The 19,334-nt window shown below is 45.1% G+C and overlaps 1 protein-coding gene across 6 annotated transcripts in view; it reads left to right on the forward strand.

Annotated features, from left to right (window-relative positions):
• Nucleotides 1–16,527, forward strand: part of UBAP1 (ubiquitin associated protein 1) — a 34,453-nt gene extending 17,926 nt beyond the window's left edge. For 5 of the 6 annotated variants that reach the window (XM_032676926.1, XM_032676927.1, XM_032676924.1 and 2 more), the window contains 6 exons: nt 3,971–4,095; nt 6,056–6,985; nt 10,829–10,867; nt 11,318–11,494; nt 12,940–13,041; nt 14,466–16,527. In XM_032676926.1, coding sequence (XP_032532817.1) covers nt 3,971–4,095; nt 6,056–6,985; nt 10,829–10,867; nt 11,318–11,494; nt 12,940–13,041; nt 14,466–14,603 — 1,511 coding nt within the window. In that variant the 3' untranslated portion in view covers nt 14,604–16,527. The remainder of the gene's footprint in view (nt 1–3,970; nt 4,096–6,055; nt 6,986–10,828; nt 10,868–11,317; nt 11,495–12,939; nt 13,042–14,465) is intronic. The other variant, XM_032676929.1, reaches the window with a different exon arrangement.
• Nucleotides 16,528–19,334: the final 2,807 nt, after the last annotated feature.

Here is a 19,334-nt window from a genome sequence, read left to right on the forward strand (position 1 = left end):
TGAGAAGTTGAAATGAAAGTGAAGCTTTCAATATAACATTGAACTGTGCTTGGTCTTTGCTCAACTGTGAATTTCTTTCTTAAAATGGACTAATCTGGTTCAGAAGGCAGATGAAAAACAGACTATATTTTTTTATCTTCTGCATATGAGATGTGTAAAGTCATGCAGATGATTTGTATCATAAAAGTTATTTGCCTGCATATATGCATAGTTTTTAGAAAATAAGTTGTAACTTGAGTGCAAACAATATTTCTGTGGAACATTAAAGTTCAGTTTCTTGTATGTGATGTGGCTTCCTCAAATCGGTAATCATGACTTTTCATGCTGTCAAAACTTCTGCTTTTAGAAATTCAGCCATGATCTTTATTGTTAATTTTTCAGATAAGAAGGTTCTGGGGAATTCCAGTTGTCCTTGAGCTTTTTATTTAGTCTTGCAAGTGTAAAGTTAAAGTACAAAATAAGAAATGCCTCACTTAGGTACATGGTTAAGGATTAATAAAAAGAGCCTATCAAAACTTAATTTTTAGATGGTCTCCTTTGCTGTGGCCCAGTGACCGTGCTGCAAGACAGCTAATTTCCTCATTAGGTAGCTGCCAGCCCTTCAGCAGTTGCTTCTTTATCTGTAAACAGTCTCTAACTGCTTGTCTTCTATGTCTGTTTTCATTTTTCTCTCCTGTTTGCCCAACCGGACGAGCAAAGACACTGCCCACAGCTAGAATTCAACGTGTCTTAAAAATTTCCCAAAACAGTACAGTGTGCTGGAACATGCTCCTGGCTTCAAAATAACAAGGCCCAGACAAATGGTGCTGTGAGCTGCCTTGTTAACTTGTCTGCTCTTCTGCGTGCCCTCTGTTCCTAATGACCAGCGACACTGTCACAGTACTGTTTCTGAGGAGCAGTGGAGCAACTTCCTTGGCTTAATGGTGTCCTAAGAAATCAGCAGGACAGTTGTTTCAGTCTTCTCCGGGGTTGTTAAGAATAGTCCTGCTAACTGAGTTTTGACTTACTGTAAAGCATCTAGTCCAACAGCTGCCTGCAGCTCGGTGTCTGGCAGGTTGATGAAATCGGTCAATATAGTTGATTTATCTCTTGTGATTATTGCTGAGCTACTTATTAGAGGTTAGAGGACTGATGTTGAATCACAGAATAGTTGAGGCTGGCAGGGACATCTGCAGATTATGTCCAAACCCCCTGCTTAAGCTCAGGTTTCTCAGGACCACGTTCAAATGGAGATGAAGATGGGACCACAAAGTATGAGTGGAGAAAAAGGAGCCCTTTTCATGTCTTTAAGGGTGTCCTTAGCATACACCTGTAACTATTCCTAACCATGTAACTTCAGATCCTCTTCTGTCATTTGAATAATTGGAAGTTCAAGCTTAAGTTGTAGGAATTAGTGGCATGTAGAAATGCAGCTTTCATCTGTTGTGCAAAAAGTGTGGGTTATGCCAAGTGCAGCATGATAACATTTGTGTTATCATTGTCACTACAGAATTTAAAAGCTTTTAACTCTGATTTCTGACAATTGCATAGGCGTGGTTCGTGTGACCATGAAAACTCAGTTCCACATGCTTTCAAAACTGTTCCCCATTCATAACTGGTAACTGTGTTGTTTTTTTTTTTTTTCCTGAAGTGTTTCTATTTTGCTACCAAACTGGAGGACATTTCTGTGGGTTGACCAGTGACTTCTGCATTACACTGTAGTGGAGAGGAATCTTTGTTAGGCCAGGAGTGTAATACAGAGCACAGTGTCAGAGATCAGGCTGGCAGGTACACTGTTGCCAGAGCCATTCTCAGAAATTCCTCAGTGTGCTTTTAACTGATAAAAGGATGAAGTGGCCAACAGGCATATTAAATAACAGTTTCAAAAAAACTTAAGTTGTTTCACTTCAACATGTGACTGTTGAAACAGCATCACCAAACTAGTACCGTTCTGGCTGGGCTGGAACAAACTGAATGCTATGTGCATCAGTGTTTTGCCTCAGAAAGACTTTTTATCATCAAGTGTCCTGAAACACTTGGTGTGTTCCTAATACATGTTTGTGTGTTTTGTAGCAGAGTCATATTCAAGATGAGGTTATAGCAGTGGTTATTAAAATATCGGTACACTGGGGAGAAATTAGAAGGCTTTTACTCCTTAGTCAAGCTTTTCAGGTTAAGCTGGCATCTGTAAGTGCAGCCCATCTAGGTGTGTTTCATTGTATTTTCTGAGCAAAATAGGAGTTACTATGTAAATACCACAGTCTGGGCTTGTAGCCCCTGTGGCTGGTATCTATTTCAGGTGCGCTTGTGCAAGGAGAGGTGTCTGCCACTTACTGTGTTAATAGGTCTAATGAGACAAGTATTTGAACGCTGAGCTAATTGGCCTGCGAGATCCAGAAGCAGTCCTGCTGCACCCTGATCATCTGGCTTGGAACAGGGCTTGTGTGAGTGGGACTATGCAGAACATAGTAGCAACAGTCCGGGCTCTGGTTGTCCATGACCTGGCCGTGATTTACTGCTCCTGGTGCAGAGGCTGCCACAGTTACTATTTCTGTATAAGCAAATGCTTTGGTTCTCAAATTGCCGGCTCAAATACAATTTGGATGACATGGTGCAGTTAAACATGTTATTCCCACTAAGGATCAGTGAAAATACTATTATATTCTACATGGAGTGTGTTCTTATCCTGGAGGTGCAGGTGGTGTTCATCCTGATTGGTTTCAAAGTGCAGGAGACAGCACCTGTGTCTTAACAAAACCCTGTGACCAGCACCTCCAGTGCGTGGAATGAGAGCTCAAGTAGGTGACAGCCCACAAACCGGTAACTCCAAATTGACAGGATGTTCCTGTTTTTGAAAGCTGCTTGGCTTCTGGGAGCTGTGGCTGCCTTGTAGGTGAGTTGACAGCGAGGAAACACAAACAGTACTTAAGCTGCCATCTGAGTATGAAAATGGGTCAGATAAAAACGGCAAGTCACAGTTCACTGAGCGAGGGGTTGGGCTCTGAACACCCTCTCAGTTGTTGCTACTGATGTCTCTCTTTATCTGCATCACTCAAAGAGAAGTTTCAAGGAAGGCCTAGAGGCACTTTTGATACACACACCAGAAACTTTGCCTGTAATTCCCAAAGCTTAGACCAGCAATCCAAGAGATCACTTTCAGTTAATCAAAAAAATGAGTGCAATTTGTATTGTGGGTTTTCCCATACTTCTTCACAGTAGCTCAAGGAAAACACAGCAATAGTCTGGTGGAGGTTGCTGAGCTTAAGTGGTTTTTGCCTTGTGAGTTCGTAGGATGCCTGAAAAGTGTCACCCTAAAACATTTTTTAAATATCAGGTGTAAGTGATAGATACAAAGGACAGATGTAGGACATGATCAAGTTTGATTGCCTTGTTTCAAGAATCAGAACTGCTGTGCTAAATAGTTGTGATATTTCACTGTGTTTTGGTTAAAGTGGAATGTCTGTGGGTCGTCACTTTGCCCTTGTGACCACTTCTTTCTGAATGTTACCTCCTACTTGCATGTCAAAACGTGGATTTTAGTTCGTCTTAGCTGCTCTAAAGCTGGGTCATATCAAAACCTCTTTTGAATATGGTAAAAAGTGATGGATCTGTTTATAGAGATATAAGAGAATACAATGTTCAGGAAAGCTTCAGCAACCAGTTGTGTAGGAATAGTCTTGTCACACAGGAAAGTAGGATATGGGGTGCAGAGACTTCAGAATCTGATGGATTGTTATGTTGTAAGGGGTGTTGCCTTTTTTTTTTTAACAGTTGTGGGCTAGAACATCTAAACAAACCAAACAAACTCCACAAACAAAACTGAGGCATCAAAGTCCAAACAACTTCAAACTTCGTTTGTACTGTCACCTGACATAGTTGTGGCAGCAGAGAGAAAATAGCTCCCAAATACAGCAAAGTGAGCCTTAATTGAAAGCATTCAACTTGCCAGTTGTGGGGATTTTTTTAATATAATTTCTACTTCTGATTTTAGGGCCTTTCAGTTACCTTGATGATGTCCCTTTTAAGATAGGAGACAAGTTCAAAACCCCAGCAAAGGTTGGATTACCCATTGGTTTCTGTCTACCTGATTCTTCTCAACTTGTCAGAGAAGCCCAGGTGAGTGATGTGTTTTGCCTTTCTGCTCTCTTCTCCCCTGGCCCCCATATGTGGTGCTGTAAATTGCAACTAGTCACAGTTCACTCACGAGTCATGTAGGTCCTGTGGTGTCATTTCATGTACCAGACAGTATTTGCAGAATGTCTGTTGTTAGACTTTATAGAAGGATAGAAATATGATGGGTCATGCAAAACGCTTCTACTTGTTGTTTCCTTAAAAAGCCACTAGGCTTTTATTTTTAAGCATTTAGTGTATCTACTTTGAAGAAGCACGGTGTTTTTGTGCAATGGTTACAGTTTTAAATGTTACCCTGGCTAAGCTTGAATATAATTTTAAGAGCAAAAGTGCTAAGAACTGATACACCTGTGCAATGGCATAATTTCCGGTTCTTTTTTTCTGTGTAGTTCTGAGAGGGAATTCTTTGGGGCAAACAAGTTACAGCTTAGTACCTGGATGGCTCCCTTGTCTTGAGGAGCATGTTTCTGTTAAAATAAGCTGTTAGTAGCATAAAATCAATTGCTTTAGCCTAGTTGTTGAAAACCTAATCTCCAAATGCAGGTTGTGATACAGGAAACCTAATTGAACTATGTTTTCTGATTTAGATCCATGATTTTCCTTGACCAGTCCCAGTTGATGGCTGTTTTCACTTTGTCTGTGACAGATTGCTTTAGGCTTTTTCCTTATAACCATTAAATGATTACCTGATTAGTAGAACTGTTTCCACTCAGTTAAGCTGGTGTGGGAGAGCTACACATAGACACACACAGAGTTATGATAGCTCTGCTCACATACCAAAGAGTGTGTAATGAGTAGTGGTGCCCAATGCTTCTGCCTGTGTGTTGTTTTCCAAAATCTCCATGCTGATAAATTGTGTATCACACCTCTTGGAGTCTTAGAGCTCAGGGAAGGGAAACTGGAGCCCGCTACAGGATGGGATGTGACACAACACATCCTACAGTAGCCTGTAGAGGCCCATGAATCCTTGCTGGCTTGTTGCCCTTTAGAATTAGGAATTTATGACTTGGCAATCCAGTGACAAAGTACTCCTGTTCAGATATGTGCCATTGTCCTGTCGAGGCTGTCTTAACACTTCTTGTGAGTCTGAGGTCTAAACTGCCTGTGGACTTGGCTCCTAGGCTGTGTTCTCTGAACATTTTGTGGTTAATTAAAGATTAAGGCTGTGCAGAATTTTGTCCTTTACAACCAAGCCACTAAGTGGTCAGTACACTGGTAGTGAGTAGCTTACAGATGCCTCTCTGTGCTAACCTGGCTCTGAACAACCTGATGTTAAATGGAAAAAGCTTAAGGGATCCTGTCCTGTCAGTTACTACAGCAAAACCTGCTGCTGAAGGAAGGTCTTGTCATTGTTGTAGCCATTGTATCTACTTTGGCTGGCAAGGCAGTAGAGTGAAAATACAAACACCTCTTAAACTAGTGGGTGTGAAACTAATATCAAGTGCCTTAGGAATCTTTTAGGGGAAACTGAGTAATACTGTATTGGCCTTCGGATGCATAGTTACTCTTCTGCAATCTTGAATGACGTGGAACTTGTGGACGGGAGGTAGTTCAGTGGTGCCAGGTTGGGGAATGATTGTCCATCTAATAACGTGTTACACTTTCCCTTGCTACATCGGTAGTCCTGGGGGAAGAAGGTGGGAGACTTGTGAAACTCATTTTGGGATGATCAGTAGCTCTAAAGCAAAACTAAATGCAGAAAGGAGACAAAATATGGTATTCTAATCCAGACTGCAGCCAGGTTTTGTGCACAGAGGCAAAATTACCTTCTTGTAGTGTCTGCCAACTTTGTTAATCTGTAGGCTGGGAAAAGGTGATGACTGTCCATGGTAACTCAGGTAGCTCTTATTCTTTGGTAACTCACATTGCTGTTAGAAGTAGCAATTACAACCCTTACAAATTAATTTTTTTCCCCTTCTCTCCTTTCCCCTCCACCCCCATCCAGTATGACTTCTCACTGGAAAAGAAAACAATCGAGTGGGCTGAAGAGATCAAAAAAATCCAGGCTGCCCAGAGGGAAGCTGAACGCAAGGCAGAAGAAGCACTAGCTAACTCCAAAGCAGCTCCAGAGGACAGCACGAGGATGGGGTTCTCAGAGGGACCTTGCCCTGAAGCCATGCCTCCTCCTATCAACCCCATCCTCGCTAGCCTGCAGCACAATAATATCCTTACTCCCACGCCAGCCAACAGCAGCTCTGTGAAGCAAAAGGTCCTCAGCCCACCTCGTCCAAAAGCAGATTTTAACCCAGCTGATTTTGAACGCGAAGAAGACCCATTTGACAAACTGGAATTAAAAACTATTGATGATAAGGAGGAATTAAAAAATATTCTTGAAATTCACGTTGGTACTACTGGGCCTATTGTTGCCCAGCTGTTAGATAATACTTTGCCCAAAGGAGGGTCTGAGTCTGTGTTGCAAGATGAAGAAGTTCTGGCATCCATAGAAAGGGCCACGTTGGACTTCAAACCCCTTCATAAACCCAATGGCTTTATCACTTTGCCACAGCTGGGAAACTGTGAAAAGATGTCCTTGTCTTCCAAAGTGTCCCTTTCTCCTATCACTTCAGTGAGCAATATCAAATCCCTGTCCTTTCCTAAGCTTGACTCCGATGAGAGTGATCAAAAGTCATCAAAGCTCACGAGCACTTTCCACAGCACTACCTGTCTCCGCAACGGCACTTTGCTCAGCTCTTTGCAGGCCTGTGCTCAGAGTAAAGGCAGTGAACTGAATGGACTCCACATGGTTGGTGTTTCTGCTCTAAATGAGGACAGTGCCAGGGAGACATCGACATCACCCTTCTCATCCAGGCTGTCTTCCCTGGCTGCGCCGACTGTTTGTACGGAAGACGAATCATCTCAAAGCACATCGACTACGGTAAATGTGCAGTGGATTGGAGCTGGGGCTGCTGGGGAGAGGTGGAGGTGCAGAGGCAAATCTTCCCTCTGGACTGTCCTATGGCTTTGGCTATAGCTTCATTTATTAGGAGTGACATGTAGATCCTCTTGAGTTACGTGGCAAATTGATCAATCCAACAGGCCTTCACGCTGGCAGTTCTGAACCTCAGATGATTACTTTGCAGTTTTCCCCAAAAATTTGGTATTTTTAGGCTAACTGTAGTGATTTTTCTTTCAGCTTCTCAGCTCTCGTTTGTTGTTGATAGTTGCACACCTTTGAACTAAGTATATAAGGCATCTTTTGTGTATGGTCCTGCGTTTTGTCCTATCCAGCTGACATGTATCAGATTCTGAAGTGCTGTTAGGCTTTGAGTCAGATCTCTTCCAGATTTCTTCCTCGGTTTGCTTTTTTTATTTGCTGGAAAAAATGGGAAATGCAGACTTCTCGAGGAATAGCAGTAATAACAAATTGAAAAACACAGATGTGCTGTGTCATTCAGGGAAGAAAAAAGTGTTTGTGGTTGACCTGCATTGAAATAAGTGTATTTTTTAATTTTAATTTGCTTCCTGAGATCCTTTTAAAATTCAGTCTTTGAAAGGAAGACAGTTATGGTGGTTTGAAATCTGGTATCCACCCTCCCTCGTGAAGGAGGGTGGAAGGGTTGCTTGGTGGAGACCAAAACCAGTCTTGAAGATCATCTTGTATTTTTAACATCACCGTTGGTTGCTGCCCAGCGCTGAGACAGGAGATTGAATCTTCATTTCCTCAGTCTTGTTGCAAGTTCTAAAGTGACCCTGGGGACACTAACTTCACACCAGCTGTTGTTTTTGTCTCTCTGTGAATAAGAGCAGAGATTAGAATAAGATTGTGGACTTTTTTTTGTAAAGAACCTCAGATCTGGACATGAAGCCTAGTGAAAACTGTGTAGTCAAACCCTCTAGCTGGTTCTAAAATCATCTGCCTTTTTTTTCTGTCCAGTATAAGCAATGTTTCAGTGATTCTGTGGTTTTACTGGCACACTGTAGGTTTTTGTGATACCATATGCTCTGTAAAAAATGATGCTGCTCCTCTCCTGTTGTTCTCCCACCTCTTTTCAGGCTTAGGTGAGGGCACTAACAATTGTGAAATACAGTATTCTGGGAAATGGTGTGTTTGTCACCAGAACAGCTGTTTATTGGTGACCAGAACAAATTTAATACTGTGAACTTTGGCAGGAGGAGCAGTGTGCTGAGCACCTGCTCACTGCTGCAGGTCACAGGGGTGAGAGGTGATTGTGTGGTTGTGGGTAGCTCAGAGGTGAAACCTCAGTTACAAAACACATAGCAACTCTGGGGACTAAGATGAAAAATCACAACTAGATAGATGGAAATTAAGATGGCCAGATTTTCCCTCTTAACTATTCAAAATCTCTCTGCTGGATTAAAATTTGCTAAAGACCAAGAGGGAAGGTGTATCCTCAAGAATGCTGTAAGGGAAGATTCAAACTGACAAAGAAAGAGACTTGGTAGTAGAAGTAATAAAGGTCTTAATTTGAAACTATTTCTCCTTTGGAAGCAGCAAATCAAGAAAGAGGTATGCTGACAGAACTAGTTCTTTCTGTTTGAATTCCAAGACTTCAGGTTATACTCGTTTCATGTTTCCACAGGAAAGTCCCAGTGACTGGAAAATGACAGCTGAGAGGCAAGAAATTGAAGTAAATGCAACAAAAGAATTTAAGTAAATGTAACAGAAGTCCTCAGAGTAGGAAAACAACAGAAGGAAGTCAGAGTCAAATATAGAATAAGCCTGTCCTTTTTCACAGAATCATTATAGTAGTTTGGGTTGGAAGGGACCTTAAAGGTCATCTTGTTCCAGTCCTCTGCCATGGGCAGGGACACCTTCCCCTAGACCAGGTTGCTCAAAGCCCCATCCAGCCTGGCCTTGAGCACTCCCAAGGATGGGACATCCACAACTTCTCTGGGCAGCCTGTGACAGGGCCTCACCACCCTCACAGAGAAGAATTTCTTCCTAATATCCCATTTAACCCTGCACTGTGTCAGTTTAAAGCCATTCCCCTTTTCCTGTCACTACATGCTCTTGTCCAAAGTCCCTCTCCAGCTCTCTTGGAGCCCCTTTAGGTACTGGGAGGTGCTCTAAGGTCACCCCAGAGCGTTCTCCAGGCTAAACAAACCCAGCTCTCTCAGCCTGTCTCCATAGCAGAGGTACTCCAGCCCTTTGAGCATCTCTGTGGCCCCAGCCTTTTAGGAAGCCTCAGGACAATTGTGTGTCCACAGTGATTTTGTAATTTTTTTCCTTATGAGACTAGAAATTGTAACTTTGAATTTGCAGTTACCACTGGAGTTTTTGCTTTACCAGTGAATAGGATCTGGGAAATTTTGGATGGAAACAAATCTGTGGTTTCTCCATTTCTCTGAGGCTGCACAGGTTCTGTGGTGGTCCCCCCTCCTCACTTTTTGGTTTGATTTTCAGAGCTTTGGCAGAAGGAGAAAAGACTAGTGAAGACAACAGTTTGAAATTAAACTCAAGTAGATTGAGGAGCAGGAGTTGGTTTTCCCAGACTCTTGAATCTCTGGTGTCAGAAGCAGTTTTGGTTTTCCTGGCTACAGCATCAATAACAAAGCATCATCCTTCAGTCAGACAACCAGGTGATTTCAGGGCTTCTCCAGACCCACATTTCACCATATCCCATATCCTAGTGCTTTTTGCCCTGGGTACACCATTCCATCAGTGTGAATAGGATGTCTTAGACTTTGTCTTATAGAAGGAAAATTCTTACCCTTGAGATTAAAATGGTCAGAAATGGAGAACAAAACCTTGGTGGTGGTTTGGCATCTTTTTGCAAATAAATGGAATTTGTCAAAATCTTGGTAGATTTTGTCAGAGCTGGTTTTCTGTATAGGCCTTTTTGTTGTTCAGTTTGGGCCCAAGGAAGGCCTTTCTGAAGGATGTGGACAAGCTTTCAAGCAATCTGTGTTGGCATAATAACTGTTAAGAAATGCAAAAAGCTGCGGGTTTTGGTCCACAGTGGTTTCCTGCAGTGTGTTCTAATTCTGTTTAAAATGCAGGAGTTCTAGATGTGTGAACTGAAACGTGCAGATTTGGTGGGGCCAAGGCCTCACTTTGCACAGCTCTTATCTTGGGCAAAATCCTATAAAGTGGTGGGTTGGTTCTGCCCTGTGGCAGTCTGGTTTTGTGGAAAGGGAGCAGAAGGAACGTGACCCAGCCTTGTTGCTGTATTGAGAACGGGTCCGAGTGCTGGGCAGAAAAATCACATGCTCTTTTTAACCAGTGTGCCACGTTGTTCCTGTGCTGCTATGGAATTCGGTGCTTTGGGAGTAGAAAAGAGGTGTATTTTTCTCTTACCCCTTCTCATGTTCAATAAGTCAAGAGAAGTCTCTAGGCAACAGTTTCAAAAGTACCACTGTTACTCAGGCTGTGCAGCGCTTGGTCAGGAGCTGAACTGGAGCCAGCGAGTTTCGCTGAGCTGTGTGAACACACAGCTGTTACAGTGACAGAATAAACAAGCTTACAATTATTATGAGAGTACACACATCCTGCTTGGAGTATAATCCGTTTGTAGAGTGCTGAGAGAAGAAATCCTCATGATGGCTATTCTGTAGCTACACACATATAGGTGGCTGTTCTGTAGCTACTTCTGCATGTGAGATGTGTGATGTCCACTTCTCGTATGCAGAAGCGTCATCAGACCTTGAGTCTCCATGGTGTGGTGGAGTATTCTATAAAACCCTCCTTCCCCAGCTATGGCAAATTCTGCTTACTGGTGCATAATGTTTATGGTTGTTTTATTTGTGTGTTGTCCAGCAGGTACACTCAGACTACAAGGAAACAGAAATCCCTGTGGTAAGTTTCCAAATACCTTGCATTGGATCATGTTTATGATAATCTCCAGACCTAGTGTTCCTGTGAGTACAGAAAAATCATAGGTGGTGAGTAAACCTGTGGTGAGGGAAGCAATCTCTGTGCTTCCTCTGAGGTGTGGGGTTTGGCTGTGTCATGACCTTCACTGTTGCAGGGGCTGGGTGTTCAAAGGTTTTGGTCACACCAGTAGGAGGGGGTTTATTGTGAAGAATCTGGGTTGTTGATTGCTGTTTGGAGGGTTAAAAGAGTGTAGTGGGAATCAGACGTTGTGCACCACTCCGTTTCATCCTCACAGCCTGTAACTTCCCAAGGGCAGTCTAGAAACCCTCTTGTATTAATTACATGGGGTATCCTGGTTCTGCATTAGCCAGGAACAGGATGTGGGGATGCAGGAGATGACCATCACCTCAGCCTCTGTGTTTTCCCCTTCAGGTAACACACCAAAACTTCCCAGTGTCTAAAGTGCCCAGCAGCAGCAGCTGCACGATGGAGCTGCAGCAGAGCCTCTCCCCCAGTGAGAGGCAGTGCGTGGAGACCGTGGTCAACATGGGGTACTCGCCAGAGAACGTCCTGAGAGCCATGAAGAAGAAGGGACAGAATATAGACCAGGTAAGAGCTCGTGCAGTACAAAGAAAGGCTTCGTTGGACACTGGTTCTGCTGAGGAGCAATCCTGGGTTTGCAAGATGGATAGGGGGGAAAACTGTTCTTCTAACAGCCTATAGCGACTGCCATCAGCTGCTGGAGGAGCTGTCACCTGGCAGTGGAGGCTCCTAAAACCAAAGAGAAGAGCGCTTGTGCTTGTTCCTGATGAGAGGCTGCTCAAGCTGGCCACATCTGTGGGTGCTGCGTTGGAGCCGCGCTGAGCGTGGGATGAGCCTTGGCTCTGTGTGCAGCTGGGAGAGGAACTGGGTCTTCCCAGAAGCCACAAACCCATCCAAAGGAAGCTCAGCATGGCTCTGCTCCATGCTTAGTGCCACGTGGCAAAAATACAGCCAACTTCCCTTGTTCTGAGCACGAGGGCTTACGATGCTGACGTCTCTCCTTTTAGAGAGATTGGCCCCTGCAGGCCTGAGACAGCCCTGAAAGGCTCCTGCAAGGCCCCACTGACCGACTTTAGTGTGCACCCTGGTGCTGGTGCTTTCTGCCTCGTGTGTGTTGCCTCAAATGACTGCTAAAACCAGGGCACTGAGCTTAAATCACTGCAGGGTGGAGGGTGGCTCTGGGTCTTGGATCCACTTCAAACACTTTTAAGTGGGGAGAGCATGGCCAGACTCTCTGTGCTGGCCCTGGGCAGGCTCTGTTCCACACAGGACTGTGCCTGTCCAGGAGGGTCCCAGGGGCTCTGGCTTGCTGGGCTTATCTCCTGCCCACTCTCTACATGTTGAGAGTGGCTTAAGCTCTGCACTGGAGTGAACTGTGGTATCAAATGGAAAAAGGTGTCCCTTAGGAGGGCGGTTTTAAATCCTGCTGTACGTGCAGGCTGTGTTCTTTTGCACACCTTGCACTGCCCACCTGACCCTTCCCTGTACCTCTCAAAGCTGAGGATGGGTAAGAAATGTGTCAGTGGTTTCTGTGCGAGTGAGCTGCGATTTGCAGCTCACTCACCAGTGTGCTGAGTTGATCTTCAAAGGCTGACTGCTTTCAGATTGCATCAGCTCTTGTGGCTGTCTGAGAGGAAGCTGAAAGCTGACATGTCTTGACTGCTGGACCTATAGTTTCATTTTTAAAATGTGTAGTATAAAAAGCACACTTAAACTTCGGCCTTCTGCTGCGCCGTGAGGCACAGAGGGCTGAAGGTACACTTCGGAGGGTGCTCTGACTGGCTCAGAAGATGTTCAGAGCTGATTGGAGAGCACAGGAGGACAGAAGGGCTTGTCTGCTTTCTCTGCACTCTTGTATAAAAAGAGTGTCTCAACTCTACTAAGAAGGACTTTGTCTCTGAAGTGCCGGGTTGGAGTCACGCTCAGCCCCTCTGCGCGTACAAAGGTGCCATTCAACCACGCGCTGCCAATGCCACACTGCAAACCTAGTTTCTTTTCTTCATTCCTTACAGGTGCTGGATTACCTGTTTGCACATGGACAGCTTTGTGAGAAGGGCTTTGATCCACTTCTTGTTGAAGCAGCTTTGGAAATGCACCAGTGTTCAGAGGAGAAGGTGAGGGTGCAGTGTGTGCAGGAACAGAGAATGTGCCATGACAGGGAATTCCAACAGCAGTTCCTCTGGCTGATGTAATTCTGACTTTCATGGTAATGCTGCTTTTTTTCCAAAACTGACTGCCAAAGGGCATCTTTGTGTTGATAAAGCTAGAATTTGTTAAAGCATTAGAATTCTTCTGCGTTGTTCCTGTTACTCACTTGCAAGCATTTTTATGAGGACAGGATTTTTTTGAAACCCTGCTTATTGTGGTCATAATGTTTTGAATGCCCAGAATTCTCTTGTGGGCAGGGTGCTTGGTACATAGACAGTTAACTTCAGCAGCAGCAAATTGTCTTTCAAACCCTGCCAGCCTGCCCTGGCCATGGATTTTCTCCCTTGTATGAATGCATCTGCCTGGCTGCTCAGCAAATTGGTTTAGGGCTCGCTCTAGAAGAAGCTGGAAAATGAGTTTTGGTTCTGGTTCATTGTCTGGCTGCTTTACCAGCACCAAAGGTGTGAACAGGGGCAGGTAGCCAAGGCAGAGGACAGCAGGATCTTTTAAAGTCTGCCAGCCCGTTGTGTGCCAGGTTATTACATGAAGTCTTCAAAGTTGCAACCCAACCCCCACCCCAGACATACGTATGCCTTCCTGCCTTTCTTGAACTAGTGATGAGCTTGCAAACAGAGGAACAGCAGTGTGAAGATAGGAAGGAACTGAGTTCAGAAAACGCATTTGCTACTGGCTCAACCCCAAAATTGGAAATGGTTAATCTCCTGATTGCCCATTTCAACCTGCTTGCTTGTTGGAGATTTCTCTTTCCCCTGGAGTGGAGCAGAGGCACTGTAAATGGCAGAGGGTTCATAAAAATGATCAGCTGACTCGGTTCTTGCCACTTTATTTTTTCAAGGCTCAGGGAGGATTTGCAGTTGACGTTGGTAGTATTGTATGTGCACAGTGGGGTTTGTGCTAATCCCCCAAGTTTGCCCTAGATCTGAGAAGCCAGTTGACAGCAAGGGCTACTGTGCTGTTCCCAAAGTCAAAGTAACTTTAAAAAAAATTCAGACGCAGCAACAGCTGCTGGATGGGGGAGCTGGGTCCCATTAATCAGCACTTTTGGGAGCCCAGATTGGGCCAGGCTGATAAATTTCCTCCTGGGAGAGAGACAGTCACATAGGCTAAGCTTCGGTGCCCCTGTTGAAGAGGATTTTGGAAATGAAGGACAAGAAACAGAGGGCACTGAAGGTGAGGTCCTGTGGCCTCCTGCAGTCAGAGCTCTGCTGTGAGCAGAGTTTCCCCAAAGAGAGCCAGAACAGGCTGTGCCTGGGGAGGAGGAATCTGCAACCATGGCATGCCCAGTTGCTGAAGACAAGCTCTGTGCTAAACCTCCACCAAGCACTGATCCACTTGTCTCTTGCAAATAATGGGCTTGTCTATCTTTCAGATCACAGAACTTCTCCAGCTAATGAGTCAATTTAAAGAAATGGGATTTGAACTAAAAGACATTAAGGAGGTCTTATTATTACATAAGGACCGACACAACGCTTTGGAAGATCTAATGGCCCGTGCAGGAGCCAGCTGAAAACACATTCCTGGATTCTCGGCGTGCAATGGAGCAGGACCAGCCCCGCCACCTTCACATCCAGTGTGACCTGCTCTCAGCGGGAAGGAGTCCAGCTTTTTCCATACAAGGGAGAGTGACTGAGCAAGCCTGCCCACGTGCATCACTCCAGCATTTCTCTTTCCACTGAGGGCCAACTTTCTTTCTTAAATTAAATTTTTAAAGTGTCCTTTCCTAAGTTTCCTTTTTCCAGCTCGGCCATGGAGAGTTCAGACTGCCCAGCCTCTACTGGAATTGTACATAGGTAGAGATGAGTGGTTCCCCCCTCACTGTTGCACTGGAGTTGGACAGAAGAATATTAAGTTGGTTCTGAAACTAGAATGCTTTGGTTCTTTGAAGCTGCTTTTATGGTGTCTTGTCTGCTTGTCCTGAATTACTTGACTGTGTCACAGTCCAGATTAACTGGTTAAAGTTGACCTTTAGTGCAATGGAGTTTTATTTTTTGGTTGAAAGCTAGTCTGTAACTTAGTAAAACACTGGTTCAGAAATTGTCACTATGCATAAAGACAGAACCTTGTTTAGTCCTCTTGGTTTTCGGTTTTTACCCATGCATCCAACACTTCTGCCAGACATGAGTGTCCAATGCTCAGTGGTGTGTAAGTTCCCTTGAAGCAGGTAAGCTGTGAACTCTACCTGGACCTGCAACTTGTGTTGGTTCTTGTACGTGAAGGCAGAGAGCTGGGGCTCAGTGTTCTTAATCCCCCAGGCTTGTAGGATATTTAAGACAATGCCCTGCTAGGAAATCAGTTATCTTTTTGTTTTAAATAATACTCAGTGTGATGCAGGAGGTTTCTTTCAAGCACTTTTCTTTAAAACAAATATACTCACTGCATTAGTTCCATTTTTCACACTGCTATAGAATTACATAATAACATCTAGTACTACCAATCAGGTTTGGGGTTGTTTTTGATAGTTCAAAATATTACGTTGTACATTGTTCGAGTTCTAAATACATAAAATATCAGCAGTCTTGAGAAATCTCTGATTTGCTAAATATTTTGATTCTGCAGAAGAACAACTAATAAAACCCTCCAATATAACTCCCAGTGTCATGGTTCCCATCTCTCACGCTCTTTGGCTTCAGCAAAGAACTTGCTGGGTCCTGCTCCTGTGGGCACATGTGAACACTTGGGCAGAACATCCCGATGTCTCAGGGCCGTGGCTGCAGTGGTGGAGTGTGCTGTGCTTCTCTGGGGCTTATTTTTGCTTTGTGGCAAAAACTGAGTCTAGGGATCCAAACTCACATTAGAGCTGGAGCTTTGGACTTCCACAGGCAAGAACGGCCCAGCCCATTGCCTTGGTGTAGGTTTTTCAGTAGGAGGTTTTAGCTCATCAGGATTCTGAAGGGGGTGGCATTTATCTCCGTGGTGTTTGTTAACTTTCTGTGACCAGAACATCTAATTTGAGCCCAGTGTGAACTCCTGGAATTCTCTGTGAGGTGCCCAAGTACATTAATTACATACCTTTACTTAAAATGCTGCCAAGGAGGGATGTAGCTGGCAAGTGTCCAGGAGGTGTGGAGAGGGGATGAGGAGGAGGACCAGGGCAGATTGCCCTGCATGTATCCCGTGGTGGTGAACTTCACCATCTTCTAGTGGTGGGGCTGAAATTAAAACTTGTCTGAGAAGGATGTGCAGCAGCTGGTGAGAAATGTGACAGTTTGAAATGAGACAATGGGGTTCCTGATTAATTGGAAAATATGGCAAACAAAACTGAAATTGCTTTACTATCACTGCCAGGAGCAGTTGCTTGTATTGCTTGTTTGGCTTTCTCAACAAATCCCCATCTGGTACCAGACAGTCCTGAAGAGGCAAGAAGTCTTGCCAGTGAAACAACAACTGTTTAGACCAAACCTCTGAATAAAATAATCTCTTTGGTTCTGTTAGTGTGTGTTGTTTTTTCACATTTTCCCTGTGGGGTCTGGTTCTTAACCCCACTACTCTGCCTATGGAGGCTGTTGTAGAGGTGAGAGCAGGGAGGGGAAGGTGGTCTCCTCATTCCAGGGAGCCAGACCCACCTGCCTCTTCCCTTGTGATGTTGCTCATGTTTTGGCAGTGAGGTTTCCAGACTTACATCACTGGGTGGCTGAAGGCATGAAGTGTATTCCTGGGGTGGCATCTTGGAGAAGAAAAGACCATGCAGTGCAGGGATTAACCTGGTGTCTTAAAAGAGGGGAAGGAATGTGTAATGAGAGACAATGTGATGAGACTTCAGTGTTCTGGGTGCTGTGCATCGCTAGTTACTCAGTACTGTTCTCTTCTGTCAAGGCACAGCTCAGCACAGATGTGGAGAGGTCCTGCTGGCTGGAGCAATGCTGGGCTCTCCCCTGCTCCTGGTTGGTGGGCGGATTGGCTGCACCCCTGGTCACAGTGGAGACCTCAGGGCTTTTCTTTGGGTTCTCAGGTCGGATTGATTTATGTACCTGGCACTTGTCACTGCTGTAACTTTGTCAGGGTTGGGCACTGAGGGCTGGGCTCCTGGTGGGAGGGCTTGTGAGGAGAAGGGTAGAGGCAGAGCCAAAATCGCTGGCTGGAGGTGCGGGAGCAGAGGTGCCACTGTGGTCACTGTTCATTGTTTTGAGGGTGAGTTCTTTATGGGATCCTGCAGTTGGGCAGGGGGAGCAGCAGATGCCCCCATGCTCCAGGGATTTCTCCACCCAACCCTGTGGCTTCTGGCCCAGCCCTGCCAGAGCACTCCCAGCAGTGCAGAGCCTGGCTGGGCAGCTCTCCGTGTTGGCCGTGCAAGGGTCACTGCTGCTGGCCCAGGCTGGTCAGGCTGGCCACGCTTCTGAAACACCAGCCACACCAACAGGCTGGGTAGGAAGGGGATCTCTGCCAACTTCCAGCCCCACTTAATCTTCTGCAGTCAGTCAAATGGGCACTTGGATCACGTTTCCTTCAGAATGGTTTTTACCCGAATACTGAAGTACATTGAATTTTACTTTAAATTATGTCAGCCATTGAAATAAAGTACCAAGCCTCTTCCATGAGCATTAATAGTCTTTGTTGCACCTCAGTACAAAAGTGAACCATATGAAAACCTTTCATATCAGTTGTCAGTGGAATATGAGACAATAGGAAGAGGATGACACTTCTAAGATGCTCAATTAGCACATCTTCACGTAAGAATTAATGCAACAGCTTGGTAATAACCCTAAAAATGGAGAAAAAATGTTACATCATCTTTGGTAGTTGCATATGAGGAGCCCAGTGTTGGTATCTCCTCAGTGTGCAGCACTTCAAACATGTCCAGCTATTGCCATGCCTGGGCAGATTTCCACAGCCAGGGCTGCTTTATTTTTTTTCATTTTAGTCAAATCTCACATTCAGTAGGGAAAATAAAATTTGGAGAACAGACTGATAATAAAAGATTACATTTAGGAAGGTACAGTCTTCAGGACTGGCTGGATGACTCCAGTTTGAAAAAAGACTGTATCAGACCTCGGGAAACTGTGTGTTGTAGTTATTTTGATTACTTCTTGTTTCCCAGTGTCCCTGGCCATTCCTCAAGGGAGCAAATAGTTCCAGCTCTGGGAACAGCCTCTGAGGCTCAGATCTGCCAGATGAAACTTGCCTTTTTCTCAGTAGACCAGATGGGATTCACAGGTTGCTCAAACCTGGCAGCTGATTTAACTCACATCCCTGCTTGTGGAAATTTTTGGTCACTCATCTGTCTTGTCACAACTGTCTGAAAGCACTGAGGTTTGGACGTGGCTCTGTTGGTTGTGCAAATGGTTCTTCCTTGTGTGTTGCTTTAGAAATGTTCAGTTGCGAAGTGCCTGTGAGGGTACTTTGCTGAGCTGCACTTTAAAATCCTGAACGTGCATTTAGCCAATATACTCTTCTCCCAAATGTCAGAGCACGTGGAGGGAAAGTTTTCCTCCCTCGCACTGTGTTTCTGGCTGGGCACGTTTTCCTGTGACCTGTGCACACATCCTACAGTCTGACCTTTTCCTTGGTTCCAAACAAACTTGCAAAACTCCTCAGCTGCTCCCTGACAGCCCTGTTTGCTGTGTGCTCGCTGAGAAAGTGCTGGGGAGACCACTCTAAGTGCTCACAACCTTTCATGCAGAAAGTACAAGGACTACCCAGCTGCCTCATATTCCCCTCGCCTTGCTCATGGGAGCACTCTCCGTGGCCCCAGGAGGTGGAGGGAGCTGTTTTAAACACTTGCTGTTCCCTGCTTGGCTTTAGCAGAGTGCTGGGTGTCCCACTGCTTTACAGCTCTCCATGGTGCTCCACTGCTCTGTGCTGTGCACAAGCACCAGGAGTCTTGCTCAGGGACCCCTCATTTCTCTGGGCAAGGACGGCTTTTGAACAGGGGGCTGGGGACACGTGGCTTTAGGTGTGACATGTTGCTGGCCTGTAACCTGGACACAGGAACCATCTTGAGAGCCATCAACTCAGACCCTGGAGAAACTCCGCTCTCTGCTCCACAGGGAAATCCAGTTTCAGTTGTAAGATGGAGAATAACCAGTGCTAAAAACACTCCACCAGTCAGGACAGTGATGCGGGATTCATGTGTGACATTCCTGGGAGTGTTTGCACCAAATATGCATCCCAGAGTGTCACTGTGATTACTGCACTGCTGCTCAGCCTGACTGGGGCTCCTGCGGGAGGCTGTGGAGCCAGGCAGTAAAACCCACAGCTGGTCAGACAGGAGTGTTCCATTACCCTTGGCATTTCTGGCTAC

This window comes from Chiroxiphia lanceolata, chromosome Z (assembly GCF_009829145.1).
Source record: "Chiroxiphia lanceolata isolate bChiLan1 chromosome Z, bChiLan1.pri, whole genome shotgun sequence".
NCBI lineage: Eukaryota > Metazoa > Chordata > Aves > Passeriformes > Pipridae > Chiroxiphia > Chiroxiphia lanceolata.